The sequence below is a fragment of the Trichosurus vulpecula genome, chromosome 1 (genome assembly GCF_011100635.1).
Source record: "Trichosurus vulpecula isolate mTriVul1 chromosome 1, mTriVul1.pri, whole genome shotgun sequence".
NCBI classification, from domain to species: Eukaryota; Metazoa; Chordata; class Mammalia; order Diprotodontia; family Phalangeridae; genus Trichosurus; species Trichosurus vulpecula.
The window spans coordinates 230,092,381-230,110,858 of record NC_050573.1 but is presented as its reverse complement, the minus strand read 5'-3'; the positions used below and the strand labels follow the sequence as shown (position 1 = coordinate 230,110,858).

Below are 18,478 nucleotides of genomic sequence, written 5' to 3'. Positions count from 1 at the left end.
TCAGAGGGAAAGTACTTATATTAAGGTGAATCCAAAAAGGCTTCTTATAGATGGTGGGATTTTAGCTCGGAATTGAAGTAAGCTGAAGAGGTCAGTAGATGGAAATGAGGAGGGAGGGTATTCCAGGCAAGGGGGACATCCAGTGAAAATGCCAGAATTGGGATATGGGGAGTTTTTTGCAAGGAGGCTATTTCCTCTTTTTTTTTCCCTTGCTGCTGACATTGAGTGAGAGTTGTAGCTCTTAAAATTTTGTTTTATGAGATCAAAGCAGGGGAGAGGGGCACAGAATAAATCACATAGCTCCAGAGCCTTTTGATTTTACTGAAGCCAGCACCCTCAAGAGATCAACTTTCCAAGCTGTCCAAAAGTGTCTCCCCTGGTGAAATCATAGCTGGTGGTTGTCTTCTTGCACTGTAGCTTAGTATTTACCCCATGCTAATCCTCCAAAAATCTTCTCAAAGTCCCAAGAGGCATTCTCTAAAGAGCTCCTCATCAGGTTATGTGACGCTTAGCTCCTCATCTCTGATTTCTGAGTTGAATTTCCTGCCGTATTCCAGCAACTAAAGGGAAAGGAATCTAACCAAAGAGCTTGATGTTGCTTATGCATGGTGAAGGTTTGTGAGTAACTCAGGTGTTTAGGTTTGCAGTGAATTCTTTCTACTAACAATCTAATTCACTCATTTCTTTATTTGGTACTTTGGCTTCCAAGCACATCCATGTATTTCATCTAATGTGTTACCCTCACTACATTATTGTAACATGGGGTGGGGCAGGCTTTTTTTGTCTATCATATGCAATCAACCAATCAACAAGTGTCTATTAAGCACCTTCCACGTGTCAGGGACTGTACTATGCACTGGAAATAACAAGTCAAAAGGGAACAAGTCCCTACTCTCAGGAAACTTAAATTATAATTGAGGAGACAATGTGTGCTTATATAAATGTGTACAGAATCTGTACAAGAAGAATGTAAGGAATTTTGGACAAGGTGGAAATTTGGACAGCTGAGGTGATCAGGAAGGGCTTCCAGGAAAAGGTGAATATTATAGATGGCAAAACTATTGGTTAAACATATTAAATGATACAGATGTGCTAGTATGAGAGCCCATACAGAAATATTCATCACCACAACTTTCTCCTAAGACATTTGCTTCTCAGCCAAATAGGTATGATTGATGATTTGCAGACTATTTCTCAGCAAATCAGTAGATTTCTAGGACAAGATTATCAGTTGCTTGGATCCCCAGGTCTTAGAGCCTTGGACTCCATTTTGCCTTAGGTCTTCACAAAAATGACTAGTTGTTTCTTGCCACCACTCTCTGTGCAATGATAATTTCATTTGCCTTGTTCCAGCATTGTTGAAGGTAGCAGCAGCCAAAACAGCAGCATCAACCGATGCTTGTCCAGTACCAGGTCACAGTAGTGGTGCGGGCTTCTTCCCATCATTGCTGCTGATAACTCATTAAGTTAGATTTAGGAATTAATTAGGAGAAAGGAGAATGAGAGGAAGGCATTGGAGTTCATGGTGCTACAGGTCAATGTTAGGTTTCATTTGTCTTTATTCTCCTTTGCTCCTTACCTGTTTAATGTTTTCCATGTGCTCCGTTTTCCCAAAATGACTCCTCTGTTCCGTTTTAGATGAGAGTTTTTGGTGGCATGTTTTTTTTCTTGTGACAAAAAGACAAAGTATATGTGCCTAGCAGCATGGAAATCCTGTGTGTGTGTGTGTGTGTGTGTGTGTGTGTGTGTGTGTGTTTGTGTGCCCACGAGCTGGGGGCAAGCTGCAAGGCAGATAAATTATCCCAAACACAGAATTTTGACATTTTAAAATAATTCTTTTTGGGCTGTTTTCTCCTGGCAGGATGACAGTGCTGATTTGAAATGCCAGCTTCAGTTTGCCAAAGAGGAAGCCACCCTGATGCGCAAAAAAATGGCCAAACTCGGAAAGGAGAAAGATGAATTGGAACAGGAACTCCAAAAATACAAGTCTCTTTATGGTGATGTGGACAGCCCACTGCCTACCGGGGAAGCTGGGGGGCCACCTAGCACCCGGGAGGCAGAACTGAAGCTGAGACTCAAATTAGTTGAGGAGGAAGCCAACATCCTGGGCAGGAAGATTGTGGAGCTAGAGGTGGAAAACCGTGGCATCAAGGCGGAAATGGAGGACATGAGGTGCCAGTATGAGAAAGAGTGTCTTAGCCGGGACCACATCCCAAGCATTCCTACCTCTCCTTATGGTGACTCTGTGGAATCATCCATGGAGCTGCGCCGTCACCTTCAGTTTGTTGAAGAGGAAGCGGATCTGCTCAGGCGGTCTATCTCTGAGATTGAAGATCATAATAGGCAGTTGACCCATGAGCTGAACAAGTTCAAGTTTGAGCCTAGCCCTGAGTCAGTGTGGCCAGATGACAATGTCTGCAAAGGTGGCGGTGGCAGTAGCAGCAGCAGCAGCAGCAGCAGCAGCAGCAGTAGCAGCAGTAGCAGCAGCAGCAGTGGTGGGATGCTGCAGGAAGAGTTGAAGTCGGCTCGGCTACAGATCAACGAATTGAGTGGAAAAGTTATGAAACTTCAGTACGAAAACCGGGTGCTTCTCTCCAACGTTCAGCGCTATGACCTGGCTTCTCACTTAGGGCTGGAGGCGTCCAGCTCTGGGGAAAGTGACACCGAGAGTGAGGATGATAAGAAGGAGAGTGATGGAGAGGAGGTTCGCCCAGGGCAGCCCAGGAGAGAGGGGCCCATTGGTGGTGAGAGTGACTCTGAGGATGTCTGCGAGAAGACCTCAGGCATTGGGAGCGGAAAACCATCCGAGGCCAGTGACTTGTGCTCAGCTGAGTTCATGAGGGCCAAACAGGAGACTGAGTCCTTGGTCAAAATAAAGCAGGTAGCGGAGAGGCTGGAGAGAACCGTTGAGCGCCTCATCACAGATACAGATAGCCTGATGTATGATGCCAAACTGCACGTCACCGGTGATGCTTCTCCTGAATCGGGCTTCCAGGGTGAAGGGGAGACAAGCGAAGGGGACAAAAATGAACCTGAATTGTTGGATGCGATCAACACAAAGATGAAGATCTTTAGGAAGGAGCTCCAGGCTTTTCTAGAGAAGGTGGACCAGGTGAAGGAAGGACTCAAAGAGCACCTGGAAGACCTCTCTCCTCTGCCTCACCTCACGGAGTCTTCTAGCTTCCTCTCCACCATGACCTCCATGTCCCGGGACTCCCCTATTGGTAACTTGGGAAAGGATCTAATCACAGACTTCCAGGTAAGGGGGCTCCTTGGTTTGCCTCCCCACTCTGTTATGCTGTTTCTCCTTCTCGCTGGCATTGCTCTTCTCGAGTTTGTTCTACTCACGGCTGCTTTGTTATGATTTCAAATTGCTTTTTGTATTAAAGCCTAAAAGATCAACCAAATCCTTCATATTGGTTGGGTTTGTTTTGTTTTGTTTTTGGTTTGGTTTGGTTTCTTTTCGTTTTTTTTCTTTCTTTCTTTCTTTTATTTTTTTAAACTGCTCAGCCACTTTGGGTTCAGAGGCTCATGATACAAGGCTAAATCCCCCTGGAAGCTTATATAGGGATCAACGTGATTTTTCCTCTTTTCCTCTTTTTGGTCTCCCACCACCTGCAATCCTGATGAAGAAGCAATGAGGAACGAAAACAAAGCACAAACTCATTTTTTGGCAGTCAGGATAATTAGCAGACTTATTAACAAGCATTTGAATCTTTCTTGGCTTCGTTACCAGAAGGGGCGAAGCACAGCTCTCAAAAGCAATGTCTATCCCAGGCCTGTCCACTCCCACTGAAGGAAAAAAAAAGTATAAGATGGGGGGAGAGGAACAAAATTTCTGAGAGGATGATGTTTTTTGAACACTCTTGTTGACGGCTTGCTCCCTGCTCCCCTCCCCTCCCCCTGACCTGGGCACAGTGAGGGAGGAATGTCAGCCAGCAGAGGACTACTTTCCAAGGCATCACCCTTGGGTACATGGCCAAAACCATCACCTTGGATTATGGCTTTTGCTTCACAGCGCAAGTAAGGAAGGAAGAGCCTTGTTACCCGTATCCTTCATGACAACTATGCTTGCTGTTGATTCTTTGATTCATGCATCCCCCATTGCATGCGCCTCATAACCAGTGTTTTGCATTCTTTTTTTTCCTCTCTTTCTCTGTTTGCTTTTCAGATGTTTCAGCCCATCATTTTGCTCATCTTCATTTTGGTTGTGTTCTCTTCACTCTCTTACGCCACTGTGTTTAAGTTGGTTTTTCTATTCACGCTTTTCTTTGTCTTGTAGTTTTTCCAGTTGTCTACCTTTACCCATTTTTGTTTTCTTTATTCCCTCCCCTACCCTCCTGTTCTTTGTTTATGTTATAAAATGCACATGCACCCAACAGTCCAAACTGAGGGATCAGTTGGAGTGGCAGCCCAATCAAGACCGTGGAGAGGAGCGAGAGATTCACCGCCTTCGAGCCACTACGGAACCACACCGCAGAGCTGATGGAGACATTAAAATCTACAGGCCAGGAGACAAAGGCTGTTTCAGTCTAGAGGTCAGAGTCACAGCAAGTCTTCCTAACAACATTCCCCCTCCAAACCTTTTCTTCCATCTCATTCCATCTTGCTATGGCAAAGCAAGGGCTAGTAACTTTTATAGCTTTGGGAAATATGCTAGAAATGTAAATGATCAGAGGGGAATTCTGGGAGAATTCATATGTGGCTCTGAAAGACCAGAGGTGAATACATGTTTCCTTCTACATGATGATGCATACATTTAAACAGAACTGACATAACATCCCTCCTTTCCTATGCCAGACATGGTATTTTCAGGTAAAGTTAATACCCATGTATGTAATTTGACAAGTGAAACTGATTCAAAAACATTTAATGGCTACCTGTAGAATAATTGAGGAAGTCAGGATGAAAATCAGACCTTTTTAATAGTAAATTTGGGCAATACAATGAAGCCTGACAAGGAACATGCCTTCTGAAAACTGACATGATCAGGGCAGGGCTGTGGAAAAGGACATGAATATCCTCTGGACCTTTCAACCCTGCAGCTGTCCCAATAGGCTCCATGTGAATGAATCTTTCCACACTATGCGCTTCTGTATCTGTCAAGAGACATTTGCCAACAGCCATGCAAACTAAAACTCCAAGAAGCAAGTAATTCTATCTAAAGATTAAAAAAAAATTTCCCCCAGGGGTCCTATGAACTTTGTGATTGAAACTGTCAGAGGGAAGAAAGCTGGTTGGTGGCATCAGCCCAGCCAGCGGACCCTAAATGGAAAAGGGATAGTCGCATCTCCCAGATTTTGCCAAAGACTTTAATTATTACTTCCAAAAGGGATGTCAGGATTCTGTCCCAAGAGCATTTATTGCTGGTTACAAAAGGGCAAAGGGGAGGAGGGAAATGGGGCATCTTAATCAGAGAATACAAATAACAGAAAATCAGCCAGTAGCTGGAAGACAAACTGTTGCTTCCCTAAGTAAAAGGAGGGAACCAGGGGAGCAGAGATTCTTAGGAAAAGATTTTGTTTCTGTTGAGCTTTTTAGCTAATACTATTTGGTGGTCTAATTTTCAAGGGAAAATATGAGGCAGCATGTCTCAAATTGACATTAAATATTTATAAGTTTAAATATTCCTATTGCTAGGATTTTTCCTTTTCCTTATAGCAGCCCTTTGAACCACAGTAAATAATATAATATTTATAGGACGGTGATCATGAAGTGACAGTGGCAGTACCCCACACAAAACCTGGATGTTGGAAAAGAATGTTGTCCTAAAATGGACAGGGAGGCCATTCAAAAAGATAGGTGATACATTTATTTGGCACTTACTGTGTGCCAGGAGGTATTCTAAGCAGATGGGGATGCAAATAAAAGCAAGCAAGATTGTCCCTTCCCTCAAGGAGCTTACATTGTCTTGGAGGAAGATGACAAATAAAGGGGAGCTGGAAAGGATGGAGGGAGATGTGCACTTGGTGGCATGGTGTGAAGATATCCTGGAAAGAGGATTGTCTGATTCAAAGGAAAGCGGCTTGGGATTCTCCAGGGAGGCTCATGTACACCAACAAAGCAGATCTGAGTCAGCCCCAGGAACAGTCAGGGGACACTGGAAAGCCAAGTATCTGCCATGACCAAGTTTCCTTTGCTAACATGCAAAGCACTACAATGCACATTACTTTTTTTTAGCCTTAGCAGACAAGCAAGAACAAAATTGTCACATGGATACCTCAGAAACTGCCTGTTAGCTACATATCTCTGTATTTTGCAAGGGAAGGCCCTGAAAAACAAACATTGCCCAGAATAAGAATTTGTCATTTGTTCAGTGAAATATCTAAAATTAGTTTATTTGGCCTTAGAATTGGATACTTTATTTAGGCACATCCTAGTCATAGGGGCTAGGATAGTTGAGACTTCTTTGCAGTATTAAGACCCCTGACTCTTATCCTCCAACTTTGATCAATCTGCATTCCAAACTAGGTCTTTTAGGCAAGAATGGTGTTTCCTTAAACTTTAATTTAGTAACAAAATCGTGCTTGACATGCATATCTAGTAACTTGATCTCTAAGGTCTCTTCAAGCCCTAATATTCTATTACTTCTGAGCCCTGATAAATCTTTAGTGAGTCAGTAGGGGGAATTAAAAGGAAGGTACCTTTCCCAATTTTAAATCAGAACTGTATCCCCAGTCTATCTCAGAGTGGGACCTTTATTAAAGACCTCCAGGCATCTCAGGGCAAGCTTTTAATTTTTATTTTGTTGTTGGGTGTAGACTTGTGATTGCATTGGTTATGGAGAACTCCCAGGTTGAAAAATCATTCACCAATTCAGATAGGTAATTTATCTGTAACTTTATTTTCTTAGATACTTGCTGGGATGGGGAGCGGAGAGTTGGGAAGGGAGGATTGAGAAACTATGCAGCTTGCACATGATCATACAGCTTGTGTGTGTGAGAGGCAGGACGTGAATCCAGCTCTTCCTGGCTCCAAGGTCAGCCCGTTGCCAGCTATGCCCAGCTGACCTTTGTCAGGTTTCCCCTGCCAAATATAGTCCCTTTGCCCTTTCTTCTTTTCCTCCTCACTTCTAAATTCTTTCTCATGACCTATCACAAAGATCAGAGCTATAACTTGGGTTTAGCGTCACAAATCTGAGGTGAATAGCCACAGTCAACTATTCGTTGATGTTTCCACAGTCTCCTTGCTACTGGATTTATTGGAAACCACTCCCTAAAGAATAGTGTTTGCCTTCTCTTGCCCACATATTTACCAAATTCTAATCTGACAATACGGCCAGAGATCCCTTCTTCTGTTTTCCTCCTCTGGGTCAATATCCTACTTCTGCTACCTCTTACCTGTGTGACCTTAGGCAAATCTAAGGTCACACAATTTCTCTGGGCCTCAGCTGCCAACCTGTAAAGTGAAGACATTGGATAAGATGACCTCTAAGGTCCCACTTGTTTTAGGTCTATGATCTAGTGATCTGCCTTCAACCAGCAAACATTTATGAAGCATTTCCTATGTTCCAAGCACTATGCTAAGCACTAGAAACACAAAGGAAGGACTAGAAGCAGTTTAGAAACAAATTCTACCCTCTAAAAGCTTAAATTCTAATGGAAGAAGACAACATACAACCAAATAAGTACATACCACACACACACACACACATATATATATATATATGAATAGGTGTCTTTATATACCTATCTATGTATTTACACACAATATATATACATATATACACACATGCATATATGTATAGGCATGTATATGCATATATATATATGAATGTAAAATAAAATAAAGGTGGTCTTAGAGGAGAAAGCTATTAAATGCCACTGACGATATTGTTAGATCCTGTTTGTATGCCAAAATGTGGTTAGGAGTTGTACATAGTTGAATATTAAAAAGTGTTTTAAGACCTAAACTTTGCTTGATTCCAAATATATATTGACTAGATTCTCTGGAAGTGATTATATCCACCGTGGAGAATGATTGTTCTTGCTTATACTGTAATAGAAATAGAGAATAAATGGAGCTGCCAAATAAATAGGCTGAAAAATAAGAGATTATCACAGTCACCACCATGTGTAGTCCAACCTCTCCAAGATTACTATGGTAATTGGAGAACAAAGGCCAATATTTACACTCGGCACCTAGAGTGTAGGCTGCAAAGAAGCTATTTGTAAAGGCAGAAATTTTCTTTACTATATCTGATGCTGCATCTAAACAACTGTCAAGGTCTGTCTTAAGCCAGCCGCTGGTATGAGTGTATGAGTTTGATTTAGCATTTTTTTTCCTTAATTCCCATATGTCAGTTCTGGTCCACAGCACTCTTAGCTCAGCCAAGTAAAACAGCTTTCTAAATTTACTAGAAGTCTTATTATTGGTTTCTGTAATTCCATTTGTCATGTACCTTCTGTATTCATTCTCTCAGAGAGAGGACAGGTGGAGATGGGAGGGTTTAGCTAGCCTTTAATTCAAGAGAAAAGAATTTTCCAGTTTTGTATTATATGGGTATTCTAACTAGGTGAGAAGAATATTGTATTCTCATTCTTAAAATAATGAGGATTTTGTATGTATTTTGCATGTACATACACACACACACACACAGAGAAGAGGGAGAGAGAGAGACAGAGACATAAAGACAGACAGTGACAGAGATGGGAAAGGAGAAAGAAATAAGGAGGGGCAACATGACTGCAGCAAGTAAGACCTGAGTTCAAATCCTGCATCCAACTCAGACTGGCTTGTGACCTCAGTGGTCCTAGATAAATGATTTAACTCTTCGGTGCTCTAGCTCAATGGTGTCCAACTCAAATAGAAATGTCACTACATAACGATCCCTACAGACCACAGATTGACTTGGAAAACCACATGTTAACATTATCTATTTTCTATGATATTTTTATTTATTTTGTTAAATGTCTCCATTCTGCTTTAGGCAATTCTCTAAAACTATCCATTTCAGAAAAGGAGCATTGACTTGTGATTGGTAACGGGAGTTTCCTCGCTTGGTTATTTCTTATACCAGTGAAATCAAAGGTCTACTCCATTTATTTGCATTTATATGTATTTATAGGTACATTTATATGTATCAATATAAAAGGTTTGCAACTCTGAATTCGATTACCTAAGAAGAAAAAATTACATATAGTCACAGTCTTCTTATGAATAAAAAGGAAACAGCCTAGTGCAATACAATTTGGGTTTGGGCTCAGAAGACTCAAGTTCAAGACCCATCTATTGCTCAGAGCCTGTATGATTTTGATCAATTTATTTAAACCCTCTAAGCCTCAGTTTCCTCATCTGTAAAATGAGTCAAATGAGGAATATCAATCTCTTAAAAGATCCCATCTAGCCCTAAATCTGTGAGCCTGTGAACACCATCACTTTTTCTTTTTAGATTGACCAAACAAAGCAGAATTTAGACACATTAACATACAAGTTGTTACCAAGTAGAAGCGATTTTATAAAACTCATATCAGAGTGAACTGATCCAAACAAGCCAGGGTTTGTAAGAGCAGATATTTGTGTCTGCCCATGTATCTCATTAGGCATTGGCATGTCTTTCATACTGTGGGTTAAATTCATCTCTTAGCTATACTTCTGTTGCACTCATTAAGTTGCCCGAAAGATTTACATGTATAAATGAGGAAAGAAGCTCACTCTTTCCTGTATATATCATATGTATTTTGGAATGTGATGGGTGGCTTAAAAATAGCTCTGAAAGAGAAGCCACTACCCATGTTCAGTAGTCACATTTCAAATAGAAGTGAGTCTAGCCATTGCCCAGAGGCAATCAGTGGTCAGGTTTCAGGGTCAGAATTCTCACAGGGCTCTTCTCTTTTGCCCTTCTTTTGTTCTTTCAATCATGAGAGTCCACAAAGCATCTGAAATCCTTCCTTCCTGAACTGAGAAACATTATCTGAAATAGGAAAGATGAAGATTTCATACTATGCATTTATATACACCCACAGATTCCATTCACTGCATTTGAAAGAGATGATCACAAAATTGGCCTGAGCCAAAGGGGACTCACCACCAAATGTAGTGATAGTAACCCACTGGGCACAATGCAAAGCATTAGTTTTTGGCTTGTCGAGATTGGAAAAGTGGTAAATAATTTATCAGCCACCTGTCCTCAGGATATTTGGGAGGCTGAATAAATAAATCATAATAAGAAACACAATGGGTCCTCTGTGGAGTGGGAATAGAGCTCTGTGCTCTTAACTAACAAAGGTAAAGAGGATTATGATGTACTGAGGAATGCGTTTTGACAGCATATGATGTGAACAATGACAGTATCATGTTTAAATAACTTGTTCTGAGAAAGAGATCAAAATGAGTTGGTTTGCTCTAAAATCAAAGCATCTAATAAAAAAAATCTTGCAATGGTTTTTATCTTAAAAATTGTGGTAAGTGACCAAAGGAATAACAAGGGAAACTGTTTGAGTGGGGGGAGGAGGCTGGAAGCATTAGACATGTTACATGTTCCTCCATATACATGTGAATGTTCTGTAGTCTTGTGGCCAGAGAATGACTCTAAGCTGCAGTTGGTGTTGTATTGTGTTTGTATTTTATATCTGTGAGCACCTCAACTGATGTAACACTGGAGTGACATTTGGCATACTGACTGGGGAACAGTTGCCCAGATTGGTTTAATATCTCATATACAATAAAATTGTAGTGGAAGAAAGTATAGTTATATGTAGCTATTACTACCTCAATATACCTGGTCCGATAAGATAGGATAAAACTTGAACTCCCAAAATGAGACACTTCATAGCTGCCTATTCAAAGAGAAGCATTTAAGTCAAATTAACCAGCACTGAGGACCATATCCTTGTTTTAAGTATTTTTTGCTCAAATTAAATACTCTAGGTTTAGAACAATACTAAGTATCCTAGTCAAGAAGTGTGGAGACTGAACTTGTATTTTTCTGTCAGCTTTTCTAACTATGTATATGACACCATGTTTTGCCACCAAAGTGACATTTTGGCACACAACATAGTACAAATGTTTTGTAACCTGATTTATTTAAAGGTGGTGGAAGATATTTTAAAAATGTTAAATTCTATACTTACCAAGTATATGCAGTTTGAGAGAGATAAATTCAATGAGAGTAACACTCCACTTCAAAAACAATTTCAGAAATAACATTTCTGAGTATCTGGATAGAAAAACAAGTCAATCTTTTTCTGAATCTGAACTTTTTGTGACAGTAGTAACAACTTCTTATTAAAAGATCAGAGAATGATCAAATAAATGTTTGCATAGGCATGCCACATCACAGATTAACATCCTGTCAGGAAGTGCAAATGTCACATTCACTGGAAAATGAATTAGTTAAAAGATGAAAAACAACATACAATGGCAAACATTTTTCTTACAGTAATTTTCTCTAATTCTCTTTTTAATAAATGATTCAGCAAATTGTTTTCTCAGATGACGCATCATTTTGGGGAAAAAGTGATACTAAGATTTTTTTAAAAAAAATTCTGCTGTTACTGTTTTCATTTCTCAAAACACATAACATTTTAAATTATAGCTGTAGGCCCTTTAATACTTAAATATAAAAGATGGTCAGTCTTGATTTAAAAAAAGAAAATAACATTATATCTTTTTATAGCCTTCTCTACTCTCAAATAGACTATCTTGATGTTTGTTACACTCCTTTTATGAAGCAGCTCCTTCACCCCTATATGGCCTTGAACACATAATAATAACTGACATTTATAATGAACTTTAAAGCTTGGTAACCATTTTATAGATTATCTCATTTACGTCTCATAACAATAGTGAAGTACTATTACCCTCACTCTTTGGAAGAGGAAACTGAGGCTCAGAGAATGTAGGTCACTTTGTTAGTAACTGTCAGAGAGAGGATTTGAAACCAGATCTTCCTGACTATTCTATCCAGTACTCTATCCACAAAGAAATCAAAATGGAATGCTTATATAAGTCCAAGTCAGCATGGGAAATGAAGAATATCTAAAGTGACACTGAAGTCCGAAGAAAAAATGCCTTCTTTGATGTGCATGGGTGGATTCCCATATGAAAAGATAGGGCCAAATTAAAAATGTGATTTTAAAAGATGCTTTTAAAAGGTTGGCATGTTTGCCAAAAAGATAAGCATTAGTAAGAAATAGCTAAATATGACTTAACCACAGTGACTGAGCCTTGGATTTCCCCACCATCTTTTTCTAATTGTCAGTTATGGTAGCAGATAGGGACTTCTGCAGAGAACAGGATTTTGTATAAGAAAACTTTTAAGTTGTTCAAATGAAGCATGACCTCCTTTCTACTTTCTCATATAGACATCATTAAAAAAATAGGTGTGTTTTTTGTGTTTTCTTTCATCATATAGGACTTTTCTGTTCAGATCATGCGGGTAGTTTTGAAAAGCATGTGATAAGATCTGATGCTATATATTCTTCCTCCCCATGGAATTCTGCCCTGCTCACTCCATTGCTACAGACCCATGCATACATAAGCCATGTTACTCCTCACCGCCCATGACTGTGACTTGTGTACATGTCTCCACCACACATTTTTCACCTCAGTCAGAATTCACCTCTCTACTAAACCTATCCCTTTATCCTGCCAATCAGCTCAGGGATACCCCTGTCTTACCTGTCCAGAATGTATCGATACAGGAGCTCCAGGCTCAGCTTGAGCAGGAGACCAGACTTCACCAAGAGGATCAAGAAAAATTTAAAGCGAAGATCATCCAGGTAAATACATAAGCCAGACTTAACTGGGACTGCTAATTTGTCTGGAGTCTTCGTGTTGTGAACCCTGATATTCTTTCCCGTCAGGAACAATGACAAGGTACCGTGGAAAGAACACTGGGCTTGGAATCAGAGGTGCTGGATTCAAATCTTGCCTCTGACACTTGCTACCAGTGTGACCTTAGGCAAGTCACTTAATTTCCCTAGGCCTCCCTAAAGTGAACAGGTTGTATTAAATGGCTTCTAGCCCCAGATTTATGATCCTGTGAACTAGGTCTTAAAGGAAGATACAGTGGTCATATTTGCCAAACCATAAGTTGAGACATATAATCTGACAAAAGATATTTCTTTTGCAAATTCTCTCTAAAAGTATTTCTCTTTTCCCAAAATCAGGATCGTCCCAGAAAATCCAACATGGTCAGCATAAAAGTGGATCATAGACTCCCAAGCCCAGAAAAGATATCAGAAGGTCATGCAATAACATCACAATATTTGTTATCCCAGAAAGAGAGCACCTGACTCCTTGGCTTTTTTTTTTTAGTATTGTATTCTGGTATCTTATAACCCTTAGAATCAACAAGTTTTTCCTAATGCATGATGAGAAACCATCCCCTTGCTATTTCAGTGAATAAAGTCAAATAAAATAAGGTAGTGGGGGCCCATTTGAACATGAACCACTGGTATTTCTGTATCTTTTGAAAGTACAGTTCCTAGTCCTGGCTGTACCAGATAGGGCGCAACCACAGTGATAGTCTTACTCTGAAATACTGTCTGCAAAAAATAATCACGAGTCCAGTTATCTCCTACTTAATTCTCCTAGCTAGTACAGAACAAGCCAATACCAGCTAATTACCCCTTATCCCTCAAATCCTTTCCCAGGTTTCTTGGTGGAAAAGAATCACAGATAAAGGCAAACTTTGCCTTCAGGCCTCCCTGAAGAACATCCAGTCTCCATCAGGCCTCTGTCTAATTAAGTTGTAAATACCAAGTAAGGCTTAGAATAGCTTCTTTTTAAAAAAATCACATACACATTTTTAATGATAGGAATATCCTTGAGAAACAACTGATCTCAATTTCATGAGCTTTGTAAATTGTACAGATCATATGTAAAATTGTATTTCTGACTTCTTGAAAAATTTCTGCCTTTATTTTCAGGGATTGGCTACCATTATTCTTAAGCCTCCATCTTTTGGAGTTGCTTATGTCCTTAGAAGCTAATTCATTGAAAATAAGAATATAGATACTGCAGTATCTTTCTGGCTAATTCATTGAAAATAAGAATATAGATACTGCAGTATCTTTCTGGTGACCCTTACCAATGGTATACTCTTGTCTTAGAGAAGTTTATGCCTGTATTAATCCAGCGGGACCACTTTCAGGCTTATATCGCTAAGAGGTCAAAGCCAGAAGGAAAGGACCCATATCTATAAATGTTTATAATAGCACTTTTTGTGGTAGAAAAGAACTGGAAACATAGCGGAATGCCCGTCAACTGGGGAAATAGCCAAACAAATTGTGGTATATGAATGTAATGGAATATTAAAGTGGTTTGCCTGAATTGAAGGTCAGAGTTTGCATTTCATTATTCCAGAAAAATAAAGGCTTTTCATGTTACATGGAAAATCAGAGTTGGAGTTGTTTGGAGCTTTTGTTTTGTTTTGTTGTAGGTATCCACATTTTTATTTTCTATATATTACAAAGATCGTGTTTGAAAAATGGAGTCTCACATTGTAAATAGAGGGATTGATTATCTGCAGTGTTTTGCAACTCAGCATTGGGGCTCAAAGCAGTGGAACAGGGGAATAATGAGATGAATGAGACAGGGAGCAGTAGGGTCATATACTTAGACCACTAGCTATGATGCTGACATGTTATGTGCAGAGTGAGAAGCTAGGTGTTCCTCAATCCACACAAAGATCCAAGGACTGAGCTTTAGGGAACACCCATGGCTAGCTGTGAGAAGAGGGAAAATCGCCCAATGAAAAAGATAAAGATAGAATCTTCAGAAAGAGGTATATGAGGGGGACTGGGATAATATTATATTATGGAAGCCACAGAAGGAGGTTTCAAGAAGGAGGTAGTGAGTAATGGCTTCGGTTAGTCAAAGAGGATGGGACTCCCTGCTCTGGAGCAACTATTCACTCTGTCTTCTAATTATGCCCATGGATAATAGTAACATGGTAGAGCATAGAGATCATTTGAAATGGGCAACTGCTGGTATTAGAATCTCCCACCATTCTTCATGGTGGTGGTTTCTCATTCAAATAAAATGCAACCAATTTGTACCTCATGGCTCATTCTTTGGTGTTGAATGTGATGATGAATAAAATCTCCATCACTGCCATTATTCATATTGGCTTGTAAGAACTGACATTGTGATAATAGACTTGAAAGTATTTGGGGAAAATTATATGATATTCTCATTATTACAGATGTTACTGTAGAATCCTGTCTGGATATCATGACAAAATATTAGAAGTCCAAGTATATAATGGCACATTTTAGAGATCATGTTGGCTTCGAAGCCAAGTTGCATGACCTCTTCTAGTTTCCCGTGGCACATCACATCATAATGAAACCTCGAAAGAGGCAATCACTTAAGTAAAAAACAATTTAAGTCTTTATTTTTCCCCCAAAATCCCATTTCCTTGGCCTTAGGATTGTTTGTCCTTAGAAAACTATACTTGGATTGAGATTCTGACCAAGCATTCTTGGCTGTGTTTTGCCATTGTATAACAGGTGTTCAGTAAATAGTTTTTAAAGGAAAGTCATGCATAGAGTTTGACTTGGGTGTACTGGCAGATCCTGAAGAACTATTCCTATTGGCCCTTGCCCTGAGGGAATTCAATCCCACAGTGTGCTGGCACACCTGGTCTACTGTTCTATGTACATCTAGGCCTTTGGGATCTGTGGAGGGAGGTAAAGAAAGCTTACACAGGTATTTAAAGGTCAGAGATAAAAGGATTAATGTAGAGATTGAAAAGTTTTGATTCTGAGCAGGGCAATTATTTCTCCAAGAGATAGGCTGATATAAAGTACCTGGTGAGGATGGAATTTTTATGGGACCATGTTGTTAAAGTAATTTAATTTTGTGCTTTCCTTTGTCTTTAAGAGTCTATTCAACAGAGGGAAAGATTAACTGTCACTTTAAGAGATGTAGTTTTGTCTACACTGGCAACTACAGAAATTATTGCTTGCTTAGGTTGTGTCCTCTCTAGTTAGGCCTGGGTAGGAAGAACACAGGTAAAGGGGGAGCCTCTTTCAACCCTAGGATTGGTAGGGCCTCCATGGTCCCTTTTATACACTCAGATGACACACAGCTCTTGCCATGTGCAAAGGGGAAATTGGACTTGATCTTTTAGGCAACCCCAGCTGACACAGTCAAAAAATGTTTGCCCTGGCAAGATGTGGAACTCTTGGAGAACATTCTGAAAGGATTTGAGTAATACTATGAATAACATTGCTTTATGTTTGAATAGTACTTAACCCTGACGCTTGAGGAAACTTAGGAAATATAACAGCCTTCTTGTCAGAGATTGATTTGCACAATGTATCACAGGGACTAAAGATTTTTCAGGGTTTCAAGGCTCTGGAAAAGTAACACCTTTGTCAGGTATTGCATCATAAGTTGCGTTTTGGTTGGGGTTTGGTGTATTTGGGCAAATTGCGTTCCCTCCAAGACCAGCAGCTTCTCCATAGTCTGTCTTTTGTATCATTCAAGATGGAGCAGGAGCACCTGTATGCCTTGCGCCGGAAGGAGCTAGAAGTCCAGAGCCTATCCTTGCAGAACACCCTGGAGCGGAGGACATGGGAAGAAGAGAAGAACTTGTTGCAGCAGGATCTCCGTAACTTCAGGCAGAACACTTTCCTGTTTTATGTCAAGCTCAAATGGCTTCTGAAACACTGGAGGCGGGGCAAGAAAGGAGAAGAGGAAACAGAGGATTTCATGGAGGTAATCACTCTTCTCTCTCACTTGGGGAATGGCAGCCTTGACCTGAGGCAGGCAGGCCAGCTCCGGCAGCCCAGGAAGGCAGAAAGAGCACCTGGCACAATGGGGGAGAGGGAGGGGAGGCTCTAGATCCTGGCACTGGGCCCTCAGGCTCATATTGGGAAGAAATTGAAATTATAATTCTCAACCTGAATCCCTTTCTACTTCTCACAGATTTAGATAGTGAAACTGGAAAGAATCTAACAAGTCACCCAGCCTGTCTGTTCCTCTGAAAATGAACCTTATTACCTTTTTAGAGGCATTGCATGGGATTGGGTTTGGCGTTTTTATTCTTCTGTTTTTATTTTGTTCCTTATGGTGGTTTTGTCTGAATATTGTGATAGAAAGCCTACACAATGTCAGAAAAATAATGTGGGCAGGACAGAGAGAAAGTGGCTCCTTTTTCTCCCAGAATTTAAGAAGAGTGTATTTTTAAAAATGAATTCAACCAACTGTTTTTTCAGGGACCAGGGGCATAGATGCTTATGGATAATCAAAAGCCCTAGACTATCCAAAAAAGTCATGTTAACCAATAAATTCAGCCTCTTCATCCTGTATTTTTAAAAAATAATTATAACTCTGGGGAAAAAAATGATGGATTAGTGAGGCTTTTCTATCACCAAACCTGCCTGTTATCTGAAAGAAGTACTAATCTCCAGAATATGTGCACCCAAATAGAGGCCTGAGAAGCCAAAGACTTTAATTTCAAAAGTGGAAAATTGCCCCCAAATAATCAAAGATGGGCTATAGAAAAATAGGGACTAAGGGGAGGCTCTGTTACTGTTAAAAGTGGGCACTGTGGGTACAATGTATTGCTATTTTTAGATGGAGCATCCTGAGAATTTACCAGGACTTGGAGTTCAGAATGAACAAAAAGATGACGAAGATGAAGAGAGAGGCGTTGGGTCCCCAATGGAGTATTATTCCCAAAATTCCAGCATGGAAATTGATGACGATGAACCAGAGCTACAAACCGCAGAGATATTGCAGCACCAGAAGCAGGTACACAGGATGCCCTGAGCACCAGATACTTTTAACTCTAACATTGAGTAGGATTCTCCCATTCCGCAGCCTCCAACAAGAAGTCAGTACCATGGCATCTGCTGTAACATTTTGACCTTGAATAGTCAAACAATAGAATCCTAGAGTATGAAAAAACCTCAAAAGTTCATCTGCCTGGTAGATGGACGAATGTTCCCTCTAGTATCCCTGAAAGCGGACAGCCTGTTTGAATACTGCTGGTTATCTTGTGAACCATCCATTCCATTTGAGATGGCTTTAATTATCGGAAAGTTTTGGAAGGCAGCCGCTCATGGAGAAGTGGCATTGATGTTGGACTTGTGGTTAGAAGATGTGGGTTCGGTCCCAATTTTGGCATTTCCTGTGTGACCTTGGGCAAGTTACACCCTCTTGGAGACAGTTTGTTTATCTATCAAATGAAGGCAATCATATTTATACGACTGGGCTATTGTAAGGAACATGCTTGGTAAACTTTAAACCTCTACTCTTATAGTGACCTGTTACTGTACAGTATACAATATAATATTTATACTGAATTACATAATTATCACGGCCCTTTCTTTGTACGGGCTGGTTAGATTGTTTACTTAAAGCATGGGACAAATAAGGGAAGGGAATATGCATTTATAGAAGGCCTATTATGTTTTAGGCTCTATGCTAAGTGCTTTTTACATTAAATATGTTCTTATTTGATCCTCACAACAACCCTGTGAGGTAGGTGCTATCATTACTCTGATTTTACAATTGAAGA

The 18,478-nt window shown here is 40.1% G+C and overlaps 1 protein-coding gene across 1 annotated transcript in view; it reads left to right on the top strand.

Moving 5' to 3' along the window:
• Positions 1 to 18,478, top strand: part of MTCL1 (microtubule crosslinking factor 1) — a 177,494-nt gene that overhangs the window by 110,903 nt on the left and 48,113 nt on the right. Inside the window, exons 5-8 of the mRNA XM_036743573.1 lie at positions 1,862 to 3,259; positions 4,383 to 4,538; positions 16,441 to 16,671; positions 17,533 to 17,709. Coding sequence (XP_036599468.1) covers positions 1,862 to 3,259; positions 4,383 to 4,538; positions 16,441 to 16,671; positions 17,533 to 17,709 — 1,962 coding nt within the window. The remainder of the gene's footprint in view (positions 1 to 1,861; positions 3,260 to 4,382; positions 4,539 to 16,440; positions 16,672 to 17,532; positions 17,710 to 18,478) is intronic.